Source organism: Bombyx mandarina, chromosome 10 (assembly GCF_030267445.1).
Source record: "Bombyx mandarina strain Sakado chromosome 10, ASM3026744v2".
NCBI classification, from domain to species: domain Eukaryota; kingdom Metazoa; phylum Arthropoda; class Insecta; order Lepidoptera; family Bombycidae; genus Bombyx; species Bombyx mandarina.
In genome coordinates, this window is record NC_143217.1 from 4,280,649 (window position 1) to 4,295,278 (window position 14,630).

At 37.2% G+C, this 14,630-nt stretch overlaps 1 protein-coding gene across 2 annotated transcripts; it reads right to left on the reverse strand.

Moving 5' to 3' along the window:
- Positions 1 to 604: 604 nt before the first annotated feature.
- LOC114249231 (pre-piRNA 3'-exonuclease trimmer) lies at positions 605 to 11,555 on the reverse strand. Of its 2 annotated transcripts, XM_028182722.2 has the most exons (11): positions 11,299 to 11,555; positions 10,857 to 11,091; positions 10,423 to 10,574; positions 9,970 to 10,105; positions 8,103 to 8,431; positions 6,379 to 6,506; positions 6,077 to 6,219; positions 4,444 to 4,530; positions 1,648 to 1,736; positions 1,304 to 1,402; positions 605 to 741 (listed from the first exon to the last, which is right to left on the reverse strand). In XM_028182722.2, exons 1-11 carry the CDS (start codon positions 11,424 to 11,426, stop codon positions 669 to 671), a joined length of 1,599 nt encoding a protein of 532 aa, XP_028038523.2. In that variant the 5' UTR covers positions 11,427 to 11,555; the 3' UTR covers positions 605 to 668. The 2 variants fall into 2 exon arrangements, with proteins under 2 accessions (XP_028038523.2, XP_028038524.2); XM_028182723.2 differs by lacking the exon at positions 4,444 to 4,530 and having other exon boundaries at positions 11,299 to 11,554.
- Between the last annotated feature and the right edge of the window lie 3,075 nt (positions 11,556 to 14,630).

Consider the following 14,630-nt stretch of genomic DNA (forward strand, 5'->3'; position numbering starts at 1 on the left):
ATGTATCCATGGCACCTCTATCAGCGCAGTACTCTTTTTTTTTGTAGAAAAAGACAAGTTTACCAGACCCAAGAAGCCTTTTAAAGGCATTTTGTACTACTTCTCGGGTATTGAATTTTTCCCTAACAGGGAGTGGGGCAAACTTTGTAAAAAATAAAAGTCTGTCGGCACACGGTCTGGTGAGTATGGTGGATGACGAAAAACTTCCAACTAGCTCTTGGATCTTAGAGACTGTCTGTGGGCCCGTATAAGGTCGAGCGTTGTCGTGTAGGAGCAGCGGGGACGAGCGATTAATCAAGACTAGTCGATAATTCGCAAGCTTCTCCAATCAGTGACCAGTATGCTTAGTGAGTTTTTTAACGTTCTCGATAGCGTAAAAGTTAGCTCATATTTGTATGGAATAGGATCGTTAGGCTACGTTTTCCGCTAGGGGCGCTGTTCCAACTGCATACAACATTGGGGTTAACTTTTTCGCTATCGAGAACGTTAACATTAATAATAGTGTCGCTGTCGGATAAGAAGACTTGCGACATGAAGCCTCAAAAAATATATTTATTTAATTATTGCGCAATTCTAATCGGGGTATACATATTAAAAAGTCGAATGAGGTAGATAAACATTTTATTTTTCTTAAACATTTTCCATAAAAAAAACAACGATTTTAGACATTATAACAAAACAGATTTAAATTTCTTATGAATTAAGTATAACGCCAGGCCACCAGTTACAATCGAGCCGCTCCTGAAAAAATACAAAACGATTTCGTTAGCACAGATAAAATATGCTAATATGGCGCCCTCTATAGTACTTCGAATCGTGCTAAGAACTAGCATTATCAAAGACCTGAAAACATTATCCAAAGTATTAGGTATTTCAACTAGGGGCATTCAATCAAGATATTTATTTTTGCAAATATTGAATACAGATTGATTGATATCAGTTCAGCCTAATATTGATATATTAGGCTGAACTCTGAATTTTAATTGTATAACTTTTGTCCCGCCATGCTAGTGCCTACTCTAGAAATTTTCAATCTAATAAAGAGATAAATAAGTATTCTTATTTATTATAGCGACCCGCCCTCGCTTCGCTTCGGAAACATTAAAACACACATGAAACCAAAAAAAATTAATAAATAAAAATTAAAAAAAAGTAGCCTATGTTCATCAGGGACAATGTCGGCTTCTAATGGAAAAATATTTTTTCAAATCGGTCCAGTAGTTTCGGAGCCTATTCGAAACAAACAAACAAACAAATCTTTCCTCTTTATAATATTAGTATAGATATCATAGATTAGTCTTACCAGATAGCGAAGCGACCTGCAACTGAATGCCTGTATACACTGTATTTCGAAATTCTATAATCTCTGTTGTTTTCATAGGTTTTCAGAATTTTGTCTACCCTGGAATTACAGGAAAACATTATATAGATTAAATTTTTTGTGTTTATATTTTGGGAATGTAAAATAAGAAAAAACGAATATGTAATACAAAAGAAATGTATTGCTTCAGTAAAATTTTACAATTCGCATCTCAACGGTCTTCGTCTGTTAATGGAATCATAAAACACGTTTTCTCAGTTTTCATAATATATTGTTCGTTTTATTGTACGTGGCCTGGAAAGAAAGATGCGTCGTATTTTACTTACATAAACTGTGCGCCGGTCGCTACCAAGGCGGCTCGCTTGCCACAGGGCTTAATGTCGATCGAACCGAAGCTGCCCAGTAGCGACGCCACCTGCAAAACAATTCACACGGTGACACTTAATGTGAAATATTGGCGTGACAATGCCATTGTGAATCTATGTATAGTACGACGGGTCTTTCAGGCGCCCGATTATATCAAACGACAACGCTCCGGCAGCGGCTATTTATAATTTAACCTTAAATCAACCTTGACAGTGACATGAAAGATGAGGTTCCGTACATTAGAGAAATCAAACACCGACCGACGCTTTTCGTTAAAAAAACACGGCCAGATGTAAAAATAAAGAGTTTTCCTTGTGACACTTGGGCATTATCAATCTGTTTAGGGTCCGTTCACACAGACCGGCTCGCAGAGGAGAGCAGATTTTTATCACGTTGGAAACAGAGTTTTGAATGATTGTAGTAAAGTTTATTTTTGCATGTGCATTTTTTTGTCATTAAGAATGCTTGAATGCGCTGCGTCTGAAATAATAAGAGAAGCCGACCGGCTCCGATGGCGCGCGCATCCGCTTTCAGTGTGCTTAGTGCGAGTTTTTTAACGTTCTCGATAGCGTAAAAGTAAGCCCAATTTTGTATTCACTTGGAACAGCGCCCCTAGCGGCAAACGTAGGCAAACGATCCCATTCCATACAAATATGAGCTAGCTTTTACGCTATCGAGAACCTTAAAAAACTCGCACTAAGCACACTGATCTCTTCCAGCCGGTCTATGTGAAATAGTTGGCGGCTCCACTCCGGCCAATTCCAAACGTATACGATCAGGTGTGTGTGGAAAGAAAAAAGCGGGCCCATGCTCTCCGAGCCGGTCTGTGTGAACGGACCCTAAAACTACTGGCAGCGGGAAATATGTGAGCGGCGTGCGGGCTGTGCGTGTGGGAGTGAGCGAGCGTGCGTGTGCGTAGCTCTGTCACTGGCCTCGCGCCAAATGTCACTCGCTATCCCGTCACCCTCGGCGTGCCGGCGCACGGTCACATCGAGGCACGCGACAGTTGAACGATAGCCTCTAATGCTACGGCATAGAGTCGAAGTTTCTGACACCGTGTCGCGAGATACGTGAGTTGGAAAACGTGGCCCGCCACTACTACTTCACCGGCCGAGGTGACAATTATTACTACCATAACCGTTCTTTAACATACGAGCGCTATTTTTGGCTCCGGGACTCGAGACGGCACCGATGAACCAAACCCTGTTTACAATTTCGATTTAGTATACGATTGAACTAGTTACGCAAGCATAATCTTCGCTTTCAGGTATTACAGATCGAGCAATAAAATGAAGGTATTGTAGCGCGTCTTAGTACGCCGCTTATTCTCCAGAGGCATTAGCAATCTATTTCCAAGACGTTAGAGTTGAAAATTCTCTGTACGTGACCACAATGTAACATAACATGAAATGTAATTTGTATCTGTACACACGGAGCGCGATATGACAGTTTTAGACGAGAACTGACACATAACAGACGCCCTATGAATAGCAAAAAAATATGACTGAATAGTTTAATATTGTTTCAAGAAAATTGGTACCGGTGGTTCGGATATAAATTTCAAAGATTAATATTACGTTAAAGCCAGCGTTACAGTCTTTAAAATATGATTATTTACACAAAACTACACAATCGCGCATTTTCTTGATGTAATTTCTCATTAAATTAATTTTTCTTACAATATTTTTTTTCAGTTCAAGCCTTGTGTTCAGGAAATCAGACTTGAATTTTATTGTCTCAATGTTATGAAGAGATGAGGTGGTGCTATTCTAGACACCACGCATCCACACATTGAGGTGTTTCTTAAAAAAATATAAGATCCATTCCTTATAATTTTGTGTAGATATTAAGTTATTAAATAACTATACGTCCCGCTATTCCACGCATTGTATTTGTAATTCAGAAATAATGAAGCTTGTTTTATTATCTTGAGATTAAAATTTCCTTTTTTAAGTCATTCTCCGGTCCATAACCGGCCAGTCTATTTGTAGATTGGTTATTACGTAAAGTCACGAAAAAGCGAATACACTGTCGTATTATACCAGATATACACGACGGAGGTTGTATAGTTTTTCTTTTTTACCAAGTATCATTTGTTTTAATTCAGGTTATAAGCATTTTTGTGCGAATATATAATCATCAATATCTTTAGAATAATTTGCGTGTTTGAGGAAAAACGTACAGACATACAAAATGACAAATTTCGGTGTATTAGTATAGATAAGACAGCACCATTAGTCAGATGAAATTTTTTATACTCTAAATCTCGACACTAAGAAAATTGTTAAATTTATTTTATAGTCAAAACTATTTGGTGATTGATAGTACACAAAAGGAAACTGACAAAAATAATTTATTAAAAATCGCGAATTTTTCATTAGGTTGAGAATCCTTGTAGTTCATAAATATTTAAATTAGGAATGCCTTAAATTCTAATATCTTCATGGTCAATATACAATATTTATGTAATGGCTTAAATATCTATGTGATAATCGTTTACCAATTTTTTTATTTACGGTCATTGGTTATCCTCCTTTTAGTCTATTTATTCTCAATTTGAATTCTTAGGAAAATGACAGCAATTATTATTTTAAAGATACGGACATTTGGAAAAACTCGAGAATCAAGCACGGCCGTTTTGTCCCAATTCTCTTGCATTTTGTTAAGAGCTAAGTAATCTCCTGCACTCTTACTGTGAAGTCATCCTAGAAAACGAAATTAGACGGTATGTTAACAAAATGAATTATGATAGTTACCTTTTCAACATCTATGACGGTGTCTTTTAGACATTTAACGTGCAACAAGACAGGTCTGTTCCGAGGTGGATCGTTTTCTGAGAAATTCTGAAACAAATAAAGTTTTTCTTTTTATTTGGCCTAAAATTGTTTGTTAAAGGTAAAATGCAAAAATACAAATCCGCTTTGTTTCACCGTTTTTTCTCAGACCAGCGGTTTTTTTTTGGTATCGATGTTATAGTTAATTTTTACATTGAATTATTATGATTTCATGACATCCAAATCAAGTTAATTAATAATTTTCAATTTGTCAGATTTCCTTTTTCTCTCAAAAAGTTTTAGTAACATGTTTATAACCCAAAAATTAATGACATCTTGGGTTGGGTAATTAATCAACTTGATATAGTAGACCTGATTAGCTAGCTAGCTACCAGGGTATTTTTTAGGATTCAATACAATAAATCCTACCATCTAATAGCCCATGCGGCTCAGTGTTCCATAAAATAATATTGAAAAGCTCTCACTAAATAACTCACGGAAAAAATATTGTCTATTTGAATCCAGAAGATTGATTTATTGTGAAATGTTAATGTTACTTAAAATTTGTATGAACAACTTTATTTTTATTCACTGTTACAAAAATTTGATTGTACTCAATCAAAATCGTTTTTTCAATTCAATTTCAAAGTGTTGCGCAATTGATTGTCTCGAAGTAGTGAAGAGTGGAAAGTATTTTTTTGTAAAGTTGTAGATGAAAATACCGCAGATGAGCAAATGAGCTTACGGACCACCTAGTCAATGGTTACTGGATCAAGACAAGAAACTGGTACCAAATCGATAAAGCGGCACGACACGAGAACCCTCTCATCGAACCCGTAACGCTCGACGAGTAAATTAACCCTCCGACACAGCCCACTGAGTTTCTCGCCGGATCTTCTGTGGGCCGCGTTTCCGATCCGGTGGTAGGTTCTGCGAAGCACGGCTCTTGCTAGGGCCAGTGTTAGCAACACACGCGGTTTGAGCCCCGTGAGCTCACCTACTAGTTAAGGTTACGCTGAAATAGCCTCTCAAGGCTCTCACTTTAGGTAGGAAAACAAAAACAATAAAAGGTACCAAATCAGAACGTTACGTTATATACGTTTAATATCAAACATTAACATTAGCCATTAGATTTAATTTAAAAGCATTGCAACTTTAATTTTTTTTTTTTGTTGCCTGTGTAGAATAGCGAGCATACGGCCCACCTGATGGTGAGTGGTTACCGTCGCTCATGGACAGCAGCAATGCCAGGGGCAGAGCCAAGCGGCTGCCTACCGTTAAGTACTCTCTACAAGCCTCGTTTGAAGAAGGACATGTCATAGCGCTCAGGAAAGACATAATATTGTACGTTTTACCATAATATATTAAACTTATTAGAATAGTACTTATAAAGCGGTGAATGTTTTAGAAATGGGCAACTTAAGTTTCAATTACGCTTACGTGTACTGCAATTTCCAATTCACTACTCACAATTTATGTGTGGAGCGCCATCCCTAATTTTAGGTACTTAATTTCTGTAGCTCACTGTGCAGGGTATACAATATACAGACATACAGTTGCTAGTTAAATAGTAATTTCATGATGATTGTCTCTGATGACAATCGTTTAGCCTTACCATATAAGAAACGCCACCTCTTATAACATTGACCTTGTTGCAGTAAGGCGCTAGGGCTGCGAGTTTCTCCCTGGGTCCGATCACGTGAGACTTGCCGCGGTTCTCGCAGGCGGCCCAGTGACCGAGCCGTATAAAGCAATAACCTATTGAAAATAAAATAATTCGAGAAATTATATTAGAGTGATTAACTGTTCCTCAAACTTTAATGTTAAATTTATTACAATTAAACTATTTAATGGTAAATTTGGTACCTTAGTGAATATGAATATTATAACATAATAATAATAATATCGAATTTTCACCTGAACAGTAAGCGTCCCATCCGGCTTCATGATAGCTTTGTTTAATATCAAACGGTGTGGTCAGTCGTACAATGTTGATTCCATATTCAAGTTTCTTACATTTTCTTTCAGCGAAGAATTCATACAAACTGTGAAAGAAAATGTAAGCTTGCCTAATTTTATTTGATACATACTTGAGTGATGTCATGTGCATTCAAACCGAATGGTTTGTTTATGATTGCCACTTAAATACATAAAATATGAAATTATTTTAACCAGTATGTAGAGATAACTTAAGATTTGAATATAATTTTTTTGTCGGAAGTCGAGAGGAGATCTTTTCCCGCTAAGAGGCCTGGTATCGAGTTGGTATTACCTCCGTGGATATAATGAGGCCTTTATCTAACATGAAATTAAAATGATTAGCTTCTAATAAATATATTTTTTTTTATAATTATACTGTTACTTTTCTCTCATTCCTCATTAATTTTAAGTTTTCTTATTCTAGAGTTATATTATAATTGTTCTATATTAGCGTGGCCAATTGCATTTTAGATCGTCAGGTTTGACAGCATTACACAGGTTTGATAGCACACAATGGTACTTGCACTCGCTGGTCTCCGTTGTGACACAAGGGAGTCTGTGAGATTTTCTCGACAGACCACAAAAACAGAGAAACTTTCGGATGGTAAGTGCTGATGGTTATTGCCATTAAGAAATCGCAATCAAAATTTATTAAGTTTTATAATAATAATATGTCATAATTTTTTTCTTTTTATCCTACCTAAGCTGATAGCCTTGAGAGGCTATATCAGCGCAACCTAACAAGTAGGTGAGCTCACGGGGCTTAAACCTGACGACGTTGTCAACACTAACCCTAGCAAGAGCAGTTCTTCGCTGAATCTACCACCGGATCGGAATCGCGACCCACTGAGAAGATCCGGCGAGGAACTCAGTGAGCTGTGTCTGTGGGTTAATTTACTCGCTGAGCCCTTCGTCCCAAGCGACGGGTTCGACGAGAACGATAACCGGATATGTCATAGGGATAATAATGAAATACTGTGCTAATCGTCAATAAGTTACACCATTTAACGGAATTTGCCGAAATGGGCAATTTTTTTTTATTCAGTAGCGTGACCACAAAATACCCTTTTCAATGTGAAACATATGGTGCTTTGCTTTAATTTTTTTATTATTGATGCGTGATATGTAGAAGCTCTCACTCAATCTATCCTTTATATCTATCTTTCTTTATCTATCATCTATCTTTTATATACTATCTATTTTTAAATAGAAAAAAATGCTTTGGGGTAGAATTAGGGAGTGTGGTGATGCTAGCTCTTGTCGACACACAGTATCCTTTCCACCAACAAATTATTATCTATTTGACATATTTTCCAATAATCTAAAGTATTAAAAAATTAAATGAGCAAATTCCATTAGATACAATCAATGTTCCGAAACTAAATTATGTCGCTAGTACATACTAGGGCTGACATTTCACTTAATTTTTTTATAAATTCTACTTTACTAATTAATATTATTATTTTTGGATCCTATAGACATTTACAAATAAATGTCTAAAATAACAGTAAAATAAAAAAATCTATTCATATCTTTTGTGAAATTCATATGGGTACAGAATAGAAATGTGTCACGGGTGTGCAAAAAAATTTTTACATCAACATCATTCTTCCTCATAAACTTTTCAAAATTAACAAATACATATTTTTTCTAATACTCACTCTTGTAATGCATTTGATTTCCAAGACTCAGAAAAAGTGAGTTTCTTACTCATAGCATGCGATATATATTTAGTATCAAATATAGTTGGAAATACACTGTTAATGTTCTTTTTAAACATTGTATAACTATCCGGTAGTGGTCCTATGAATTGATTGTGAAGGAACAACATATCCAAAAACATGTTGTGTCCTACAATGGGCTTCTTGTGTGTTTCTAGCAGTTTTATTACGTGCAAGAAGCCCAGTAAATAGGCTATTAAGTTATCTTCCAGTATTGCTATTGGTGCATTTTTGGCTCCTTCAACATTTTTGTCTCTGTATATGAGAATCTGAAAGAGTAAATGTAATTTATTTATTTGTTGTTCCTGAATAATTTAGTGGCAGTTTGAAAAAAAAAGAAATATTGTCAATGAATCAGACGTTTAAATAGAAAGAGCAAGTTAAAATCAAGTCAGGCATATGTATTGTCTCTCAAATTTTAGATATATGTATATAGGCTGAAGTATGTACATTCTTGTTGTAGTCATTTATATTATTTGAATTAACTTTATGTTATAAGTGCAAGCTAAAAGCGTTTTTATATACGAGCGAGACATATTTTATATTAATAAAATTACAAGTTTTTTTTTTATTGCCGTATAGGCCACCATCAGGTGGGCCGTATGCTCAGACGAGCACCTGATGGTGAGGGGTTACCGTGGCTCATGGACGTCAGCAAAGCCAGGGGCAGAGCCAAGCTGCTGCCTACCGTTTTATTTTACCTAAGTTTAACAATTTAAAACAATTTTTTTCTCCCTACATAATCAGTGGTAGCCGAAGGGGCTATGTTAGTTATGCTTGGATGGAAAAACAGATTTTTATAGACGATTCAAAATATAACTACACTTGTCTGCGGGAGTCATGGTCCAGGCGGCCGGCCGATCCTTCGGCTGGTCGTAGGACCGTCGAGGCGATTCGCCCGATTCTTGTGGATCGTGACAGAGGACGCCTCACTTTCCGGCTCACGCAGGTGCTCACTGGGCATGGTTGCTTCGGTGAGTTCCTGCACCGGATCGGAGCCGAGCCGACGGCAGAGTGTTACCATTGTGGCTGCGACTTGGACACGGCGGAGCACACGCTCGTTGCCTGCCCCGCATGGGAGGGGTGGCGCCGTGTCCTCGTCGCAAAAATAGGAAACGACTTGTCGTTGCCGAGTGTTGTGGCATCGATGCTCGGCAACGACGAGTCGTGGAAGGCGATGCTCGACTTCTGCGAGTGCACCATCTCGCAGAAGGAGGCGGCGGGGCGCGTGAGAGACGCACAAGCCCGCCGCCGTCGAGCGCGGGCCAGGGAGGCGGAACTCGCCCTAGCCCTGGCCCTCTTAAGTGTTTCGGGTCCCCCTCATATGTCGGTCTGGGGCCCGGCGAAGGGGGCCTAAGAAGACGACGTGCAAGCTGCTCTGCACGCGTTTTACGCAAGAGCATCCGGGTGATGGAAGGCCGGCTATCCTCGACCCACGCTGGTTCTGACCCAGCGGGGTATTTCGAAGGATAACCTATTCAAACCGGCGCCATCTAGGCGGGCTTCGGACAGCCTGCCGACCGAGAGGGCTGGTGGTCATGGCGCCGACGATCGCTGGCCCGGCGTCTCGAGGGGGAGGGTGATGGGAGAGATGTGCTCCGCACTAAACGCTTCACTCTCCTCCCCTTGCCTTTTCATGAGTTCTGTCTCATGCGAGGGTTGGACGTTGGTTGTTGAGCGACAGGAGGTTTTAGTCGGTTCGACTCCGACATGCCCCACCCTCCATCCCCAGTGGAGGGTGGGAGACCGACGATTTCCTCCTGACCAAAAAAAATAAAAATAAAAACACTTATCTATCTTAAATTACCTTCTTGCTATTACCTAAGCTATCTGTAGTCAGGATACCAGGATAACGTTGTCTTAGCTCTAAGTGCAGCAAGTACCGGCAAATAGCATTGTCAATATCTAAGTACATTGTGTCCTCTACACTCGATGACAACCATCTGGAATTTATAACATAACATGATTAATTGATTTCACTGCATGTTTTACTAAAGGCAGTGAATAAAAATGCAGATTCAATCAGATACGAAACAATGACTACTACTTAATTAGGTTCAGATTGGTAAACTGTTATTTGTTATCTGTTCAGAATATTAATAAGCCTTTAGAGTTCCATAACAATGTACTGTGTATATAATCTAAAACTTTTAGTAGTTAAATTCTGGAAGGGGATCAGTTTAAAATAAAACATTTTTTTAGTCTGAGTAGACAAACAGAATGCAGAAAAATAATTCATTTTACTCTGATTTAATCTTACTTTGAAACTTCTGAAGAACATTGGTTGATTTGCTTCTCTTCATCAAATTCAAGAGACTCACTGACATAGTCAAACAGGTTGTTTTCTATTCTGTATCTGTTTAACAATGCCTCATCACTCTTGCTAAGATATGGAAGGCCTTCATAGATGAACTGAAAAATAATACTTTCATGTCTAGTTTTTATAGAAAATATCTGGCCATCGGAACCATATTGTATTTTATGTGTTAGCGTGTTTAAGAGCAGAAGATAAACAGGACAGATTGGTCTACACCGATCATCCTACCTGCAGTCTTCAGTGTACCCATGATCATGGGATTTAGAATAGTACAACAATATTGGGAACTTATTAAATGTAAAAATTATAGTAAGAACCCATTAAAAATAGTGGGTAAAATAATGTAGTGAAAGCAATTTACAAATAAATGGTCTCACCTTATTGAAATCGAAATTGTGTTTACATAAAAACTTGAGGGTCGAGGCTTGAAATATGAGCGACTGATTTATCCTTCCAATTAGTTGTGGACACAAATGAAATGTATATCCAGTTGCAAGGTATGCATCTAATTCTCTATCATATTGAAACATAGTCAGTCCTACTTGCATCATTTTCATTGTGCTTATTTGTGTTTTGTACTTATTGTATCTTTCTTCATTTGTGTCGAACAAGCTGAAATATTATATTAAATTTCAAAATTAATATAGATTATCTGAATGCTTTGATAACTCTTATAATTTATTTTATAAAAAGCGACCAGTTTTTGTAATGCAAGATCTTTAAAGTTTGTATGTGGAGTTTAAACTTTTTTACTTTTACTTTTTTACTTTTAGATGTTCAATAGATGTTGTGTCAACTAGTTAAACAATTTAATAATACCTGTATTTGAACGATTCTCTGGTAAGTATAGCTGAAAACTCTGCATCAAAACTTATAAAACACGAGTCTTTTATATTTTTTGCTATGTTATCAAGTTCTTCATAAAAGTTTTCTTTGGTGATATCCATTTTTGATAAAATTAATATTGAGTATAATACACACTAAGCTTTTAGTTCATTTAAATCAACGTAAATCAAATCGTAGTATTAATTTAAGTAGTACAATTTTCTTTTCAGTCGTCCCGTCGTCCGAAATCTTCGAAATAAAATTAAAAAACACCGCATGGAAGATTTTATGACCTGGTGACTAAGACCTTTAAGTCATGTCTTATTTTAATTTATATTCTTATTTTAATAAAAATTATAATATGGAGTGAAATGAAATGAAATGAAGTGAAGATGAATAATTTGAGACATTGGTCAACCGGGATGAAATTAAATGAAATGCAATTATATGGGATGAAATATAATCTTAATAAAATGGTGGTCATTTACTAAGATTTTTTCAGTAGACTTTTTGGAGGATCCCGAGAAGTTATGTCCAGCCAGTCCAGCGGCTTTGTTTCATTTTCCCACATTTGTGCACTTTCACAGATATTAAACAGTTAATAAACTACCGTTATTACACATTTAAACCTGAAGAAACGCTAAATAGACAAAATAAAACACATTACACAATTTCATTCCTCGTGTTCCTTAAAAAACCGACACAGCTTGGAAAACCGCGAATGCAGCTAAAACTTTGGATAATCATTTGCAAATGTCGTCCTACACTTGCGGGTTTGCGTATTCGTGCGAATGTGAGTGACCGGTATAAGGGTATCGTATTCTAACATATAAGGTAATGAATAATGTTAAAAAACTAACTCTATGGAATAATGATTGCGTGTATGCTCTGTGTAGTGCCACCAGCTCTCAAAAACATTTAGAAGAAGAAGAAGAAAATCTTTATTCGCCAGAAATATAGTTTACAAGATATTATGGATATAGGACAGTTTCATATATTACGCCTGTTTAGGCATGCGAAAATTTAACTTATTTTTATATTAATTCTAACACAAAATTTACTAAATCTATCTATTTTTACATTTTATCACATCTTATTCTATTATTTTAAAGCTAAAATAAAAACTCCTAAAATCACAACATTAAAAATTAAAAACCCGTCAAACCAATTTGTTTTGTTATTAATCTTTGTTTTTAAACTCTATGCAAATTTTAATATTCTTCTTCTCAGTTTTTTCCTTTAAAATGTTATATTTTGATTTTAAATACATTGTATATCGCTACCTACCTTTGTATATAAAGTGTTTGTTTTTATCTCTGAAGATTATTATTAATAAAAACAGCGTAGTATAGAGAGAGATGTACTTCCACTGTATTTCTAATTAGCACAACTAACAAAGTAACCACCGATTAGCTATTGTAAATATTAAAATCATTTATTTTCATTTAACTATGCATTCTTAGCAACGAATAGCTGTACTAGGTTTACAACTATGTCATTAGCAGATTCAATTAGGCCAGGGTCCAACTTAACAAAAAGCTTATAAAAATATTAGTCGTTTAAGGTTCCTTCTCACTTATTTAGCCCTTAGGTTTGGGGTAAAAACCACTTAGCTGGGAGCCCTAACTTTTTGACAAATAGGGCTGAGGATGTTGGGCTGAAAAATGAAATTGAAAACTTTGACAATAGTACATAATCATGTGTAATGGCCGGACCAAACCAAAGACCAAACGTGTCTACAGTTAAGCCATGGTTTTTGATAGCTAGGGCTAATTGGATGTTTTGGTCATTATGATCGTAAGAGTCTTTACTAAATAGGATTGGCTAATGCCATGTTAACTAAAACTACTAAAGCGAGGAATGAGTTTAAGTATAATAAAATTAACTAAAATCAATGTGTTTTGAAGAAATCACTTCGAGTAGGTATAGCATACCTACCAGCCCGCGTGAAGCTAGAATAGCCCCTAAGGCTACCAGTGAATAGGTAGGGAAATATTTTGTTTTTACTGGTGGTAGGACCTCTTGTGAGTCCGCGCGGGTGGGTACCACTACTCTGCCTGTTTCTGCCGTGAAGCAGTAATGCGTTTCGGTTTGAAGGGTGGGGCAGCCGTTGTAACTATACTTGAGACCTTAGAACTTATATCTCAAGGTGGGTGGCGCATTTGCGATGTGGATGTCTATGGGCTCCAGTAACCACTTAAAACCAGGTGGGCTGTGAGCTCGTCCAACCATCTAAGCAATAAAAATAAAAATTGTTGTTTATTATAGTTAAAAATGAAATTGATTGTCGTGACTTGCGTATAAACATGAATTATTTGAAACTACAAGCGCGTCATCTGTCGTACGTTGATCGTGCTTATTAAAATCCATCCAGAGTAACAAATATCCATCCATCTTCACAAGTCTTTGCATTTATCGTTAGGTAGCATAGTGCATGGCGGTAATCCGTAAGCCCTAACCTACATGTCCTCGGGATAATTTTTGTCCACCTTCAATATGATAGTAAGAGGATTTAAAGTAAGCCTGATTTCTCGAAGCTGCTTTTGCCTAAAATAGCACCACCCTATCTCTTCTTGTGGTTATCGTAGAAGATGATTAAGTAATTCGCCAGAGAAAAGGCAGAAGCGTTCTCAGAGTATTTATACCACCGTAAATAAATCACCAACCGGTAAGTAATGGTGATGTATTGCAATTCTGCATCATTAGGTTGGTACCTCATTATGCAGCGGTCTATACTTTTTTTATTGCTTAAGTTTGTGGACGAGCTCACGGCCTACCTGGTGTTAAGTGGTTACCGGAGCCTATAGACATCTACAACGTAAATGCCGTCACCCACCTTGAGATATGAGTTCCAAGGTTTCAGTATAGTTACAACGGCTGCCCCACCCTTCGAACCGAAGCGCATTACTGCTTCACGGCGGAAATAGGCAGGGTGATGGTACCTACCCGTGCGGACTCACAAGAGGATTCTACTACCAGTAATTACGCAAATTATAATTTTGCAGACTTGATTTTTGTTACACGATGCTATTCGTTCACCGTGGAAGTCAATCGTGAACATTAAGAACATTTGTTGAGTACGTATTTGATTAGAAAAATTGGTACTTGCCAGCGGGATTCGAACACCGGTGCATCGCTAGATACAAATGCACCGGACGTCTTATCCTTTAGGCTAGACGATTTCAAAACTTCTTTTAATTTAGGTACATACTTCGACTCCTTTTAATTTACATTGTAGGCACGTAGTTATGCGTTCCGATTTAAAGCGTACTACAGCATGCCTCAGTGTGGGTGGCGGCATTCACTTCTGATGTTTATGGGCTCCT